Raw genomic sequence first — 16,796 nt, 5'->3', positions numbered from 1 at the left:
GGGGGAAAAATGAGCTGATGCCAGGGGCTTAAGTGGAGAGCAAATGTTTTGAGAATGATGAGGGCAATGAATGTACAAATGTGCTTTACACCATTGATGTATGTATGGATTGTGATGAGTTGTATGAGCCCCTAATAAAATGATTTTTTAAAAATTTGTTACTAGATTCGTATTCTATTAACTTATTTATAATTAACTATTAGACTTAGAAACTGTTTTGTTTTGTTATGTAGAGAAACTCCCAGAAAATGTATGTGGTTTACAAATACAAACCATCCACTGGGCTTCTTGCGAATTATTTCAAAATGCCAGGGCTCGCACGACAGGAAGCTGCTGGGTATGTGGGTTTTCAGCATCCTTCCAGCGTCCCATTTTAAAGTTCCTTTTGTTTTTAGGGAATTCAAGTTTGGACCAATGCTAAGGAGTGCTTTAGCAAGATGTAAACCTGTGGAATGCATTTCTCTTCAATCAAAGTGCCCCAAAGCAGAAGCACAAGTCAATAAAAGGAGTTTAAGTTGCTACCCAAAGTACACATAAGCATACCATAAGTTGAGTACATTCAACGGTCTTTCACTGATTGTAGTTGTGTGACTATAGCACACACACACACACAAAATGTATTTTAATAAGAATTAAATATTGCAGTTGAGGTTTGGGGGACTGGTGCTGATTCCAAAAAGTCAATTTGATAATAAACACCACAGATTGCTTGTCAGGCTTCTGAACCAATGACTGAATGTCAGGATGCCCCTAGTCTCTAGGTGTTCATTTCCGTGCCAGCTGTCTCGGATCTGTGATACAGGGATGTTTTTCCTAAGACCGAATGCCTATCTTTTCTCGGGTAAGATTCACCTATCTGTTACAAGGGGTTATTTTTCTTGCCTTATAGTTGAGCCGTTTGGTTTGACAAAGATCAGCAGAAACTTAGTATGAAATCTAAGATGTTCGCCCATATTCATTGAAGCCCCCTGTAACATTTGCAGACACTAGAAAATGCCTTCAATTTGTGTTTTACCAGAATTTTGATACTGGCCAAAAATTTTATACTGCCAACAACGACGACTTCTCAGCTATATAATGGAATAAATACATTGTTGTGATCTAGAAATCACTATATAGAAAGTTTTAATTGATTGTCTTACATATGAAAATGCTTCTCAAATAATTCTTCACCTCAGTGATGAGTCTGGATGTACTCTGCATGGCTCTGTGCACACGGCACTCCAGGGTACGAGATGTGTGTACTCAGCAATGCGTCTCCCTGTCTCCATCACTAACACCTCCTTTCTATTGCCTGGCTATGGTTTGTGTAAAGATAAATTATATATTGTGTGTGTGTACACGTGTGCGTGTGTGTTTGTGGTATATGTTCAAAATCCAAGCACCCTTATTTTGCGAGCTTTGCAGAATCTTAAATGTATACTCATTGTTTCTAATTATGTAAAAAAAAGTTTAGCATATGACTTTTTTACATGTTTAAAATGTTGCTGGATTTTGTGCTGTTTGCCAAACTTAGACAATAAACAAATGAAGTATTGTGCTGGTTTTCAGGTGATTTTTCTTTTAATGATCTGTTCATATTAGTGTCTGATGTCCTGTAAGAGAATAACATTTGCCATGTTACCTATGTTTAATGAAAGCCAAGGATACAAATCCGTGTGTGTGTTGTTTTGTTGTTTTATACAGATGTGTTTTTTAAAGGACAGTTGCTAACATGAGATGGGCTGTTAAACTGTTTACTGGGGTTATAACAAACACAAATAGGGGGAAGAGGGCAGATGATCCCCTCAGGACCAGTGCTGAGAGCAGCCATACCGGGAGCGGGGAGGGAAGGTGGGGTAGAAAGGGGGGACCGATTACAAGGATCTACATAGAGCCTCCTCCCTGGGGGACGGACAACAGAAAAGTGAGTGAAGGGAGACATCGAACAGTGTAAGACATGACAAAATAATAATTTATAAATTATCAAGGGTTTGTGAGGGGGAGGGAGGGAGGGGCAAAAATGAGGAGCTGACACCTTCCGGACCCAACCGCTGAAGACAAAGCCGGTGAATAATAAGCAAATGTGAAGAAAGCTGATGGTGCCCGGCTATCAAAAGATATAGCGTCTGGGGTCTTAAAGGCTTGAAGATAAACAAGCAGCCATCTAGCTCAGAAGCAACAAAGCCCACATGGAAGAGGCACACCAGCCTGTGCGATCACGAGGTGTCGAAGGGATCAGGCATCATCAGAACAAAAAATCTTATAGTGAATTGAGGGGGGAGTGCGGAGTGGAGACCCAAAGCCCATTTGTAGGCTACTGGAGATCCCCTTGCGGACGGGTCTCAGGGAGGAGACGAGCCAGTTGAACCATACAACTTTCCTCTAGTTCCTAAATGCTTTCTCGTCCCCCACTATCATAATCCCAATTCTACCTTACAAATCTGGCTAGATCAGAGGCTGTACACTGGTACAGATAGGAACTGGAAATGCAGGGAATCCAGGGAGGATGATCCCATCAGACCAGTGGTGTGAGTGGTGATACTGGGAGGGTAGAGGGAGAGTGGGTTGGAAAGGGGGAACCGATTACAAGGCTCTACACGTGACCTCCCTGGGGGACGGACAACAGAAAAGTGGGTGAAGGGAGATGTCGGACAGGGCAAGATAGGTAAAAATAAATATTTAGAGGAAGATTTCATCCTGGGAATGGCCTAGTGATGCAATTGGTAGAGCACCTACAGTTAAATAGGGCAGTGAAAGCATTCATATTAACAGAGCATATTTAACCCTTCACATACATCCCGAAACTTGAGCGTGGCTGGGTGAGTCATTGATAATTACAGCATTGCCTTCAAAACAGAAACTGCGGGTTCTTAACATTCAAGCATCTGTAGAATAAACAGAGACACCCGGTTTTGTATCAGGAGTACTAAGCTTTTTATATCTTTATAATCTTTCTTTAGATTCATATATGTAAACTTCCTGGGTGATAAGTATTCCCGATTCGCCTAACAAGCTATCTATTAAAAAAAAGTATGAGAGATTTCTTTCAATATTGAGTAGTCCAGAGAAGATAAATCTCAAAATAAGAAAAGACCAAATTGGTAGAATTGGCCAAGTAATTAACTTCCTGCGTAGTCTGTCTTTACATACTGTATATCTGAACACAAGGCTAGTTTTCCCTTTAAGGAGCACAGTGTAAACCAGAAAAAATTAAATCCACAGTAACAAGAAGAAATAATAAACGTACAACAAAAATCAACAATACAAGGATGGATGATCCCTTCAGGATCAATGGTGAGAGTGACGATACCGGGAGGGTGGGGTGGAAAGGGAACCGGTTACAAGGATCTGCATGTGACCTCCTCCCTGGAGGATGGACAATGGAAGAGTGGGGAAGGGGAGACGCATGACAGTGTAAGATAAGACAAAATAATTTATAAATTATCAAGGGAGCAGGGAGGGAGGGGGACAAATGAGCTGATACCAGGGCCTTAAGTGGAGAGCAAGTGTTTTGAGACTGATGAGGGCAATGCATGTACAGATATGCTTTACACAATTGATGTATGTGTGAATTGTCAAGAATTGTATGAGCCCCCAATAAAATGATTTTAAAAAGAAATCAACAATACAGAAAACAAACAACAGAGCCAACAAGACTAAATGTTTCTTATTGAATGTGAAAAGATTAGTAAAGTTAATAAGCATATGCCCTAACTAATGGACAGAGACAGCATAAATTACTCGTTTAAGATATGAAATACCAAAAAATCAAACCAAACTCACTGCCATCAAGTCGATTACTTAGAGTGACCCGGACAAGGTAGAACTACCTCTCTGTTTCTGGAACTAACTACAGGCGCAGAACGCCTCATCTTTCTCCCATGGAGCAGCTGGTAGTTTTGAACGACTGACCTTGCAGAAATAGAGGAGTGTTATTTCAGCATGTAAAGACCTCAAAAGAATAATAGATACATAGAATAGCTTTAAACTAGTAAATTAGATGATGTGAACATATTCATTGGAAAGCATACTAAAACTTATCAGTTCCATGATAAGTTCCTTTTATCTGTTCCTCCTTTATAGGATGAATTAGAAAATCTGAATACCTCTGTATTAAAAGTTACTATAAAAAAGACTCTTACAAAGAAATCTCCAGGTCTAGATAGCTTCATTTGTGAATTCTATCAAACATTTAAGGAAGAAACATAATTTTATACAAACTCTCAGAAAAGATAAAAAGAAACAACTCTTATTAAGCCAGTATTATCACAGTACTATAGCTAGACAAAAGCATTTCAAGAAGTGGGGCAAAGGACTACAGTTTTATAATCATAAACCCATTAAATATTTTTAATTAGGATCATTTGGATAATATTGCATTAAAACATGTTACTTACACCATGACACCAAAAAACCTTGAGTCACACACAAAAAAATAATTAGTTGGATTTCATTAAAATATAAGATATCTCCTGTCCACCAATCCCTGAGGACGATAATCCTGCTCAGAGTAGGCAAAGCAGAGAGGACCATAGAGCCGGCCCCACTACAAGACACGACATCCCTCCCTGACCCATAACCCCGCAGGGGACAACCCTGGAGACATAGTGTGGGAATTGCACCTGATCTGACCCCACCACACCAAGGCGAAACACAGGGTGTGCAACAGAATAGCAAAAGGAAGAGAGCCACGAAGTCCCCAGGGAATACCAAAAATAGACTTTGATGGCACCCCATCAGACTGGACCGGAAAACACTCCTAAAGGTCAGCAAACAGACCTTGAACTATTTACAGGCTTTTCTTTTGTTCTCATTTTTGGTTTTGTTGCTTTGTTTTGCTCTGTCATGTTTTTTGTGCATATTATTATCTCTGCAGGTCTATGTAGATAAAATAGGTGGGATAAACAAGCTGGAGGAGAAAACAACAGGACTGACAGTTCGGGGGAGGGGAAGTGGACATGGGGGAGGGGGAGGAAAGGAAGTGGGTGTTAAACCCAGGGACAAGGGAACAACAAGTGATCCAAAAATCAGTGGTGAGGAGGGTGTAGGAGGCCTGGTAGGGCTTGATCAAGGGCAATAACAGAGGAATTACTGAAATTCAAATGAAGGCTGAACATGAAAGAGGGACAAGAGTAAAGTAAAAGGAAATAGAGGAAAGAACTTGGAGGCAAAGGGCATTTATAGAGGTCTAAATACAGGCACATCCATATGTAAATATATATATATGATGATGGCAAAATAGATCTATGTACATATATTTATAGGTTTAGTATTAAAGTAGCAGATGGACATTGGGCCTCCACTCAAGTACTCCTTCAATGCAAGAATACTTTGTTCTATTAAACTGGCATTCCATGATGCTCACCTTCCCAACAATCACTGAAGACAAAGCGGGTGTGTAAGCAAATGTGGTGAAGAAAGTTGATGGTGCCCGGCTATCAAAAGATATAGTGTCTGGGATCTTAAAGACTTGAATATCAACAAGCGGCCATCTAGCTGAGAAGCAACAAAATCCACATGGAAGAAGCACACCACCCTCTGTGATCATGAAGTACAATAGGGTCAGGTATCAGGCATCAAAGAACAAAATATAATATTATTGTGAATGAGGGGGAGTATGGAGTGGAGACCTAATGTCCATCTGTAGGCAACTGGACATCCTCTTTCAGAAGGGTCTTGGGGAGGAGACTCGCCAGTAAGGAAGCAATATATCACCAATGAAACATACAACTTCCCTCTAGTTCTTTAATGCTCCCACCCCCACCCCCACTATCATGACCTCAATTCAAGGCCATGCCCACACAGAGGCCTCATTGGCTATGCCCCACTTGACAGACTAGACTCCTCCCCTTCACTCTTAATCCCGTAAAGTCCCAAATTGATATCAGATTATGTAACTACCACAAAGGGTTTATTAAGGAAGTTAACAAGTTGTAAAGCCAGTGAGAAATGTTCTGGGTTGAGTTTATCAGGACATGTTACAAAATTCTTTCAAGTCTGCTCATAAGTGCCCAGAGGGGCATACAGCTCCGCTGTAAGCCTCAACCCATAGGCACTCACGCCACTACTGTAGGTCAGCATGCTCAGCCCCTCCAATGAAGTGCCCAGAGGTACCCTACTCCACAAGCCAGTCTCCTGCACAAAAGCACTTAGCTTTACTGGCTCCCTGAATGGGGAAGCCCATCACTGTTCCATGCTCTGGTTCCAGGTTCTACTGCCGCTGCTGCTCCAGTGTTGGAGCTGTCATCTGGGTCCAGGAAGCTTACCGTGCAGGGATCTCGGGTCCTCTCCTGGCTCTTGATAGTAATGAGATCCCTCCTCCTACTTCTCAGTGGACTCATTTAACACAGAGCAGGATAACACTTCAGAGAATCCTCTTGTCAATTAACAGGTGAATCCCATCGCATCTTCCCCCACCTTCTTTACTAAACCCATTCAGGGAGAGATCACTTGGTGGGAATTAAGAGACTCTAGAAGAGCCACATTGAATAACTCACTACCCTGCAGTCACTAGAAATTGGAATTGACTCAATGGCCGTAGCCGGTGGTGGTGCTAATAGGTTTCCAACTGTTCACAATATAGTTGTTTTGTTTGCAGCACCTCCTCTCAGCCATGCTGACATGCAGGCAGGCACGTCTCTCTTGTAACCACTTGTCATCCCAGGATCTGTAGACTACTGCCCTTCTTCTTTTTTAAAAAAAAAATCATTTTATTGGGGGCTCGTATAATTCTTATCACAATCCATCCATCCATCCATTGTGTCAAGCACATTTGTACATTTGTTGCCATCATCATTCTTAAAACATTTGCCTTCTACTTGAGCCCTTAGTATCGGCTGCTCATTATCCCCCTCCCTCCCCCTCCCCGCTCCCTCATGAGCCCTTCATAATTCATAAATTATTATTACTTTGTCATATGTTACACTGTCCGATGTCTCTCCCCACCCTCTTCTCCGTGGTCCATCCCCCAGGGAGGAGGCTATACTTAGATTCTTGTAATTGGTTCCCCCTTTCTACCCCACATTCCCCCCACCCTCCAGGCATCTCACTCTCACTGGTCCCAAAGGAGTCATCTGTCCTGGATTCCCTGTGCCCCCAGTTGCTATCTGTACTAGTGTACAGCCTCTGGTCTAGCCAAATTTGTAAGGTAGAACTGGGATCATGATAGTGGGGGGGAGGAAGCGTTTAAGAACTAGCGGAAAGTTTCATTTTTCATCGTTGCTACCCTGCACCCTGACTGGCTCATCTCCCCCCCCAGACTGCTGCCCTTCTTAGGCAAGTGTTACATAGTCTCGTTAGTGCTGGTAAATGCCCAACAAGTACCTACTCTGCCAGTCAGCCTGCTGCCCCCAAAGCACTTAGCTTCACTCCTTCTGTGGGCTGGGAAGCCTGCAGCTCTGCCTCCTGCTCTGCCAGCCCTCTACGCAGAGACCTCAGACACACTTCACTCCTGTTCTTCTTTGCTTCTGAAATGGCTCACTTTATACCCAGTGGAATGACAAAGCTACCCAATCCCCTCTTAGGAGCCACACACTTTAGTTGCATGACAGGACTCTGAATCATTTGGTGGGAAGTACGAAGACGTTATCATTTCACTTCATCACAATAGGATGTTCCCCCAGATGTTGAGTGAACTCCATGTCTTCTTCCAGTCTGAGCAAGTGCTTCTTAGGAAAAAGTCCGTTTGGGGCTAGGGCCGGACCACCCTGAATGCGCCTCATCTCAGAAGCTCAGCCAGGTTGGGTCTGGATAGCACTTGGATGGGAGAAAAGTCAGCTCTTGATCTGGAAGATGGACGTCCGGGGAGGGTTTTCGTGGACGACGCTGTCTGAACCTCAAACTACCACGAGAGGCCAGCCCAGCGCCAGAGTAAGGGGGCAGCTGAAGGGTGGCGTGGGGAAGGACTCTGTTCTAGGACATGCCTGTCAGAATACCTTCCCATCGAGTTGTAAAGCAATTTGGCAGTGACCGAGCACGGGATTGCCCACATCTATCTCATCTCCTCCCTACGAGGTGGACGTGAGCACACGTTGTACACAGCTCATAAAAGTGTATTTTGAAATTGATGCATTGACGGCTGCCCTGCTGTGTACATTCTCAGTGACAACAATAAAAAAGAAACGATAAAGAAAGCGCACGCTCGCACACATGCACAAACATAATTTGAAAAATTATCAAAAGCATAGGAAAGTGACCAGGAAAGTATTGAGGCTCCACAATGAGTGTCGTAACAGAAGAACCTATTCATAGGCCGGAAATTCAAGGCCCTACATAGGTGAAAGGGCAGGATTTGAACCCACTGAAAGTTGGGATGGGGCATTTGCCTACAGGGCAGCTCCAAATCAGCATCAGTGTTGTGGCCCTCTGACATTTACTCGCCAGCACCACCTGGGCTCCTGAAGACGGGAGAGGGGAAGCCAATCTGCTCAAGGCCACAGAGCCAGTCAGTGCAGACACCCGATTTTCCAACCAGGAACCAGAGCGCCTGCCGTTGTCTCTCCATGTTGGCCTCTCAGCGAATGGGTCTGTGTGGCTTGCCCAAACTTCTTCGGTTCTCACCTGCCCGCCATCACGAGCTGGCACCTTTGCTTGTCTTGAACCCAGGAGCAAGACGAAGGAAGGAGGAAGACGAAGCAAGGTCCCACAGGCCAGAGGGGCCGTGGAGAGTGCTCCTTGGGAAGGACCAGGACAGCAGAAGGCTCAGATGAAGAGCTGGGATCAACATGGCTTGTTGGCTAGTTGTCGTTGCGCACACTTCTAGAGTTCCCTCCTAAACCTTGGCACAGTGACCAGCAAGCCACTGATACCTGTGGCCTGAGCCCCAGGGTAACAAGGTGTGAGCCGGGTCACACAGCGTGGGCTGGACAGGGCCAGGGAGACCTGGGTGCTACTTTGCTTGGCTCGGCTGTGAGGAGAGCCTCGAGGACTTCTCCGGGCTCCTGCAGAGGATGGAGGCAGCCTTCGTTCAGGAGCTTTAAGAGTCCCAAGAGTCTTGTGACCTTCCCACCCCAAGCCCGCTCCCCAGGCCTGCCTGACACCCGAGCTCCTGGCGGCTCTTTTTGGGGCCAGCTCATGTTCCTGTGGGGGGGACATGCCTGGGCTGCGTGGTAACTGAAGACCCCTGTCTCCTGTTAGAGCTGGAAACTGAACCATGGGGCTTGGCGGGGCCGCTGGGTATTCATGACAGGGCCACTGCTTGGTAGTAAGAGGCCCTAGAGAAGGCTGGACAGCAAGGGGGTTCTGGGAGGCGGATCGCCGCTCCAGGAGGCCGGGGTACAGTGGTTCCCGGGCTGGGCTGGAGCAGACCCCGTCCAGCGCGTCAGCGTTGACTTGGCAGCCGGTGGGGGCGGTTGCATGTTCTTGTGCCTGGAACTCGCTTTGTTGTGTCAGGACTCGTTTCCGCTCCTTCCTCCGCCTGCGGGGCTCAACTCCCACCCAAGGACAGCTCAGCCTTTCATTCACCTTAGTCAGAACCTCCTCTGGGAGAGCTTTCCCAGAACCCCTGAAAGGCCAAGAATTTAGCACCTCAAAACTCACTGCCATTGAGTGATTCTGACTCAGCCATCCTACAGGAGAGAGCAGAATCACCCCTGTAAATCTTTACAGACATAGAAAGCTTCCTCCTTCTCCTTCAGAGCAGCTGGTGGATTTGAACTGCTGGGTTTTCGCCAAGCAGCCCAATGGGTAACGCACGACGTCACCAGCACAAGTTTTAGAAATCCCCCGTGTGTTTGAAAAGCTGACGTCTTCCCTAGCCTTTCAATGCAGCGCCCCTCCCAGGGCCGATACGTGAAGTCCGTTTATTATATTGTTCGAATCCCCTCGCTTCCTGGTTTTTGTCTCTGTTGACCTGATCTACCACTTCCTGAGAAAGTGTAGTAAAATCTCTCCTTTCAATGCTGGATTTGTCTATTTCTTCTCGTAGTTTTGCTAATTTGCTAAAGTGCTAGGTTTTGAAACCACTAGATGCTTGCTGACAGGCATTTCGTTTTTATGCCCTTCGGTGTATCGAACCTTTTATCAAATCGCAATTTATATCTCAGGAGAGTTAGGTTCAAGGGCTGCATGGATAAACCACAATTCAATGAACCTGTTCTCTGTTATCGTTCACTTGTTGCTTCTGATTTTTAAAAATCCCATAAACCACACTGTAACGAGCAGCGTTGCATCCAGTTACTTGTGCTTGTTTCCTCGGAGCAGATTCCTCATGGTGGAACTCGGAGGCCCAGTGAATGAACACCTCTCACGGAAGTCGCTCCTTCCTGTGGTGCTCAAATGAGTTCTCTGCCCACTCGGGTCTCTGTGCTTCTGGATTAGTCTTTTTCCTATCAACCAGGGCTTCCCCCACCTGGCGTTTGCCTACTTGGTGGACTTTGGAAAGCAGAACCTTGTATTTCTCCTGGGCGGTGGCACCTGTTCGATTTAGCCCGCTCAAAGGAGTGCTCATAGCGCAGCGGGCTTGGAATTGGGCCGCTGACCACAAGGGCAGCTCAGAACCACCCAGGAAGAGAGACGAGGCTTTCTACTGCAGCAAAGAGGGACCGTCTTGGAAGCCCATCGGAGCCAGTCCGCGCTGCCCGGCGGAGGCACCGTGCTTCGGAATGGATGTGATTGATGGCTGTGAGTTGGTTTGTTCTCCCACCTGTCCAGCTGGCTCAGCTCCTGCTTCTAGCGGGGTCAGCGGCCATGGGGAAGGCCCGTCTAGCGGAGCTTCGGTGATGACAAAGATGGCACAGAAGCCTCTGACAAGTCACTGGGAACCAGCCCTTCCGGGATGTCAGTTGCTTTCCCCATAAGGCGAGGTTACAGTGTATGAGGTGTTTAGGATGATATCACATAAGGGACTCAGGCGGTGTTGTGGTTATGCAGTGAGGTCAGTGGCTCGTTGGGACAAAGGCTTGGCTTTGGACTCTTGTAGAGAGTGCCAGTCTCGGGAACTCCCAGGGGCAGTTCACCCCTGCCCTATAGGGTCGGCGTGAGCCAGAACTGACTTGACACGCAGGGAGTTTGGAGCAGGAGGCGCCTGGTGGCAGAGTGGCGAACACACGCGGCTCCACCCTTCCAGCCACTGCTTCCAGCCTTGGGCCGTCCTCCCCTGCCCTTGAGGGTCGCAGGGACCTCAGCAGCAGCAGGTCTGATTTGGTGGAGTAGGAATTAGCTGGCTTGGAATTACATACATGCTAACTCACTTGATTACCACAACAGACCAAAGTCGGTATAGCAGTTTCCGCTCTGTAAGATGAGGAATTGAAACTCGAGAGATGGACTGCATCTACCTTGCCACCCTGATCCTGAGCCAGCAGACACCGGATTCAAATCCCAGCCTTGGGTTTGGCCTAGAACCCTGGTGTCATGCCTGGCCGTCACCACCAGGTGGCATGAGAGCCAACGAGCCTGGGGAGAAACCTGGCTGGCGCTCTGCCACCAGCTGCAGACCTGCCCGTTTTTCTGAGAAGCACCATTATTGACACGTCTAAAGATAGGTTATTCAATAAAATAAACATTAACCCAACAGGTCCATTCCTAGTGGGGGAAGGCAATAAAGTAAACAGACCTTTGAACTTGGCCCTGTCTAGCCTAGAATTAATCAATATATAATTGCTTGGTTGGGATGATCTCGCTAGTCCTAACTCACCCACTCTGGGAGGCTCTCCCTTCTCTGGCCCTGCAGCCACTTGGACCCCAAATGTGCCTGTCCTACCACTGCACTCACCCTTCTAGAGCTAGTGGCTATAGGGAGACCTTTAGTGGGGGAGATTCAGACTCGGGGGCCGTGTTTATTTATGGAGAGGGGACCACTGGCCGTGAGCATCCCACAGAGAATCTGTATCTGCCCTTCTAGGAAAGAGTCCCTGGCTTGCCACCACCCACTCTCTCTCCTCCCATCTATCCAGGCTGTGAGGAAAGACAGACCTTTCTTCCGGATCTAAACACCCCTAACCCCCTCTCATTTCTTTATGCTCCCAATCTCAGTTTGGAATTTTTTCTGCCTCCTCTGTTTTTAAGGGGGTGTCCCCAACCCCCTTAGACTCCACGTCTGTGGTCCGAGTCCCTGTGCAGACGCCAGCACTCCGTCTGCAGTGCCTGCTTCAGACCATCTGAACCCACCTCTGTGTGGTCGAACTGTGCGCTAGCTCAGCAGAAACAACGTCATCAAACTCTGTGAAGGGACCTTCCCAGAGCTAGTAGCCAGGTCCCATTCTTATACTTGGCGGGGAGGTCTCTGCTCCACACACAGAAGTGAGATCCTGCCTGTCACCTGAGGTAGGGACCTTCAGGTGGGGCTTGGAGAAGCAGCGAGAAATGGGGCTCTAGACTGCAAGTCGGCGGATTCCAAAGTCAGGCCCGATGTGACACCTGACTCTGCCTCACTTGGAAGCTGTGTGACTTCAGGCCATTCCTTCAGTGTGCTGGGCCTCTGTTTCCTCTGTGCAAAGGGGTGATAGTTACAGAGCCTGTGGTGTAGAGGGTTGCATGTTGGACTACTAACCAGAAGGTCAGTGGTTTGAAACCGTCAGTAGCTCCGTGTGAGAACAATGAAGCTTTCTGCTCTGGTAAAGAGCTGCAGCCGTGGAAGCCCGCAGGGGCAGTTCTGGCCTGCCCTGTGAGGTCACTCGGAGTCAGAAGTGACTGGATGGCACTGAGTTGCTTGGTGTCTCAGAGCTGACTCCTTGGTCCCTAACCACAACATAGAAGCAAGGGACTGCCAGCTGCGAGGCAGGGGTTTCAAGCTCCCTGCTGCTTCCCAGGAGAGGGATGCTCTCTGCTTCTGTACAGATTCACAGGTTGGAAGTCCAAAGGAACAGTTCTACTCTGCCCTCAACCGGTCCACGTGGGTTGGAGTCAAGTCAACAATGCACGGCAGGGGCTTGGGTTTGTTTTTTGGTGTAGAAGGAGGGAAGGGTCTCCTGACCTGGATCAGGCCTCCTACCTCCCCTTCCACTGTAGCATGGCTTTGAATGGGTCTGGTCTCTCAATAAATCTCAGCTGGTGTTTCCTGGGTTAAGTGAATTTTTTGGAAAAATCCCTGCTCTGCACCATACACCTTCCACTGAACGCCCAGTCCTCCCTGCACGGTGGCATCACAGGCTGTCAGAATGAAGCTCAGTGAGCATGAGAAGGAATTCCCAAATGTGGGAATAATTTTGGAGGGCAGAATTCAATCCATAACTGATAACCATAGAATTTTAGGAGGGGGGGCGGGCAGAATGAAGCCATCACAGGTAGGCAAGTTCTTTTTTAATTCCTTAGATTCTATCCGTGTTAGTGTTTAAAACCAAGTTGGAGCCCCAAGCTGGTTGGTTCTGGGGGGGGGCGGGAGACAGGTAGGAGGCATGAAGTACAGTTGAAATCAGTCTGTTTGACGGACAGTAATCAAGGGTAGTGTAGCTCTACAGATGACAAGATGCAGTTCAGTGGGTGATTCACTGTGGCCCTTCGGCCATAGTTAGTTTTGGTTACTCTCCCTAAGTGACCCTTTCCTTGATGGGTCTGGGTAGGAAGGTGGGAGGGTACTGATAGGGCTACATGCTCTGGCTGTGAGTGATTGTCACCAGGGGTCATTGTGAGGGTCACAGCTCTTGGACTGCTCAGCCAGACCAAAGCTACAGAAAGGGGTTCTGCACGGGGAGAGCATGGATCGTGGGGGGTGCCCTTAGACCAGTTGCCTTGCTACATCCCCATCCTACCCCAGGTAGGGAAGTGGGGGAGCAAGTATCTATTTCACCTCAAGTTTAGGGGGTAGGGGAAGGCTTACATGGGGCTATTAGAGAAGGTGCAAAATGTTTTACTTTCTTGTTGCCGTCAAAATAATAACAAAAATAAACGAGTGGCTTAAAACGATGATTTCAATTAATCATTTATTTCTTCACACTTTGAGCCAAGCTCAGTGGAGACCACTTATCTCTGGTCCACATGGTGTCCACTCCAAAAGGGCTCACCCACATGGCTGGCCCCTTGGCACTGGCTGAAGGGTCAGCTGGAATTGTTGGCCAGGGGTCCCAGTTTTCCACGGGGCTGCCTGGGATTCCTCCCAGCACAGTGGCTGGGTTTCTAGAAGGAAGGAGAAAGCTGTCAGTGCTCCTAAAAGCTAGTCCAGGCTGCACAAGGTGTCTCCTCGACTGCATGCTGTTGGCCAAGCGCTCACAAGCTAACTCAGATTGAGAGGCAGAGAAACCCACTCCGCTTCTTGACGGCCTGATAGAGTGGGGTAACTGCAGGGATGGACTTGGCGCTGATTACCTTTAGTGATCATTGCAGCCCTTCAAATTATCAGGAGAGACCCGTCCCTGGAGAAGGACATCAGGGTGAGTAGAGGGCAGTGCAAAGGAGGAAGATCCTCGAGAAGGATTGGTGCAGTGACTGGACCAAAGCAATATAACCCTAACAACACTTGTGAGGATGGCGTAGGAGGGGGGGGTGGTTCACTCGGCACCTGGCCACAAGCTTGGATGACAAGTCACTAACATAACCACACTATCAAGAGTTGGGGCCCTGGTGGCGTAGTGGTTACACGCTGGGCTGTGACCCCCCCAAGGTCGGCAGTTTGAAACCACCAGGAGAAAGACTGGGCTTTCTACTCCTGGAAACAGTTTCCGTCTCAGAAACCCACAGGGGGTCAACTCTGAGTTAGCATTGACATGGCGGCAGTGAGTTCTGCATTAATCAGACGTCCGGACTGAAGGGAACCTGGGCCTGCTCCTCGTCTCCAGAGTATGACAGGTGGGTTGCCTAGGGGTTTGGAGGAGGAGCCGGAAGTGTGGTACCTTAAGATTATCCTGGGGTTCATTAGGACAGAAGGAGGTCTGAATGATGCTTCCCGTGATGCCGAACTGGTTCAAGCAGATGGAGCCTGCCAAGCTTTCCTCCAGGAGCACAAGAAAGGCTTCCTCCTCATTCACTGCTTCCCACACAGCGCTGCCGCCCGCTGCCTGCCAGGTGGGAACAGCTACCCTTCCTCCTGGAACTGCGCACTTGGGGTTTCCAGGCTGTGTCCGTATGGAAACACTGGCAGGTCTTTGTCCGGTGGAGCTGCTGGTGGGGCCAGAGCACCAGCCTTTCTGTCAGCAGCCGTGTACTTAGCCGCTGCACTCCCAGGCCCCTGGAGAGAAGAGACTCATTCACTTAAGCAAGGTTTTACTTCGCGCTTAGGGCGTGCAGAGGAGAGGGAAACACAAAGAGGAACTCAGAAGTGGCCCCTGGCTCATGGGCAGGGCTTCCCCTGTAACTCCTCGAGGTCCCCCGCCTCCCAGGGGGATGCCCCTCTGCCAGGGAAGAGCCTCTGAGTAAGACGTGGCAGGTCCACTCCTGCCTCAGCTCTCGTTCAGTGGCCCAGGTTCTTCAACAAGAGCCCTCCTCTTCCTCGGGAAGAACTCTGGGGGTGACTCATCTTTCAGGGAAGTCCCAGATCCTGCCCTATTCCACCCCCACCCCTCCCCACAGGGCTCAGACGATATTTCCAATACATGACCCTAAGATTCATGCACAGCAAAGATTCAGAAAACGAGCACACGAGCAAGGCTTGGCTCCAGATTTGCTTAGCTCTTAAGCAGCTAATAAAAATTGCTAGGGTTCTTTCAGCCCCAAAGAACCACAACGTAGTGGTGTCTTGGCTTCCTAGTGCTGTTGTAACAGAAATACCGCGAGTGGGATGTTTTAAAGAACTGCTGGTTATTTTCTCGCAGTTTAGAGACTCGAAGTCTGAGTTCAGGGCATCTGCTCCAGGGGAAGGCGCTCTCTGCTGGACCTCCAGGGGATGGTCCTTGGGCCGGCTTCGGTAGTCTCAGTGTTCCTGGTTCCTTGGTGGTCTTCACGTTTGCTTCTGGCCTCCCCAGTGTGTGCCTGTTAGTCTCTGTGTCTCTGCTCCCTCAACATCACTCCGAAGTGTTTGTTTCGGACACACCCTACACTGGCAGGGCCTCGCTAACAGCACAGCAACCCGATAGGATTACATGCATAGTTGTGATCAGCCTTCTGAGGGACGGTAATCAAGTTTAGCTGTTTTCTGCAGATGGCAAGATGCAGTGCAGTGAATTAGTGAATATGGTCCTTCTAGCCGCAGTTAGTCTGTGTTACTTGCACCAAATGGCTTTTGTTGATGCGCCTGCGTAAGAAGGTGGGGAAAGACACTGATAGGATTGTGTGATTCAGCTGCAAGTGATAGTTACCAGGGCCGATTGTGATTGTCATCTTGCTGGGTATAAAAGGGACCATCTCAGAGGGGATGGGGGGCGGGGAATTCACTATCAGCCAAAAAGAAGAGCCAGGAGTGGAGTGTGTCACTTGAACCCTGAGACCCTGCACATGAAGCCTCCTGACCAAAGAGAGAGCTTTGATGCCAGGAGGGCAGCAGAGGAGTGGTAACAGCGGAACCGAGAGCCCGAGCGCGAGGCTGGTGAATGCTCCAGCCTACAGAGCAATTAATGCTGAGTGTCTTTGGGCAGGAGGCTGCCTTGTAGAGTGGGGTCCCTCCAGGCACTGAGTTGAGGGAGCTGGGTTTGCTGACCCACGGAGCTAGAGCTGAGCACTTTCTAGGGTTTATGGTGAAGTAGCATGCCCTTTGGGTATTTATTGGCAGCCCCAAAGGAGCTTTATAACATGTACAAGGAGGGCAGAGGCCAATGGGTTGTACGGTCGAGAGGTCCAAAACCAGAGAGAGGCCTGCCTGTGAGCGTAGCTGAGAAGAGGCTGTTTTGTTTTCTGAATAATTATATCCTGAGCATTTGTAACCTGTTGACTTCCATAATGAGCCCCATAATCATGAGTATTGACTGTGAATTCTGGGTGGTCACTGCAATGAATTCTTGACCTCAGCT

The 16,796-nt window shown here is 48.2% G+C and overlaps 1 protein-coding gene across 1 annotated transcript in view; it reads left to right on the top strand.

Annotated features, from left to right (window-relative positions):
- Positions 1-1,546, top strand: part of SNX4 (sorting nexin 4) — a 60,517-nt gene extending 58,971 nt beyond the window's left edge. The window contains exon 12 of the mRNA XM_045287521.1: positions 396-1,546. Coding sequence (XP_045143456.1) covers positions 396-443 — 48 coding nt within the window. The 3' untranslated portion in view covers positions 444-1,546. The remainder of the gene's footprint in view (positions 1-395) is intronic.
- Positions 1,547-16,796: the final 15,250 nt, after the last annotated feature.

Source organism: Echinops telfairi, unplaced genomic scaffold (assembly GCF_000313985.2).
Source record: "Echinops telfairi isolate 266 unplaced genomic scaffold, ASM31398v2 ScPeMD7_17;HRSCAF=63, whole genome shotgun sequence".
NCBI lineage: Eukaryota > Metazoa > Chordata > Mammalia > Afrosoricida > Tenrecidae > Echinops > Echinops telfairi.
This window is presented reverse-complemented; position numbering and strand designations above follow the sequence as displayed.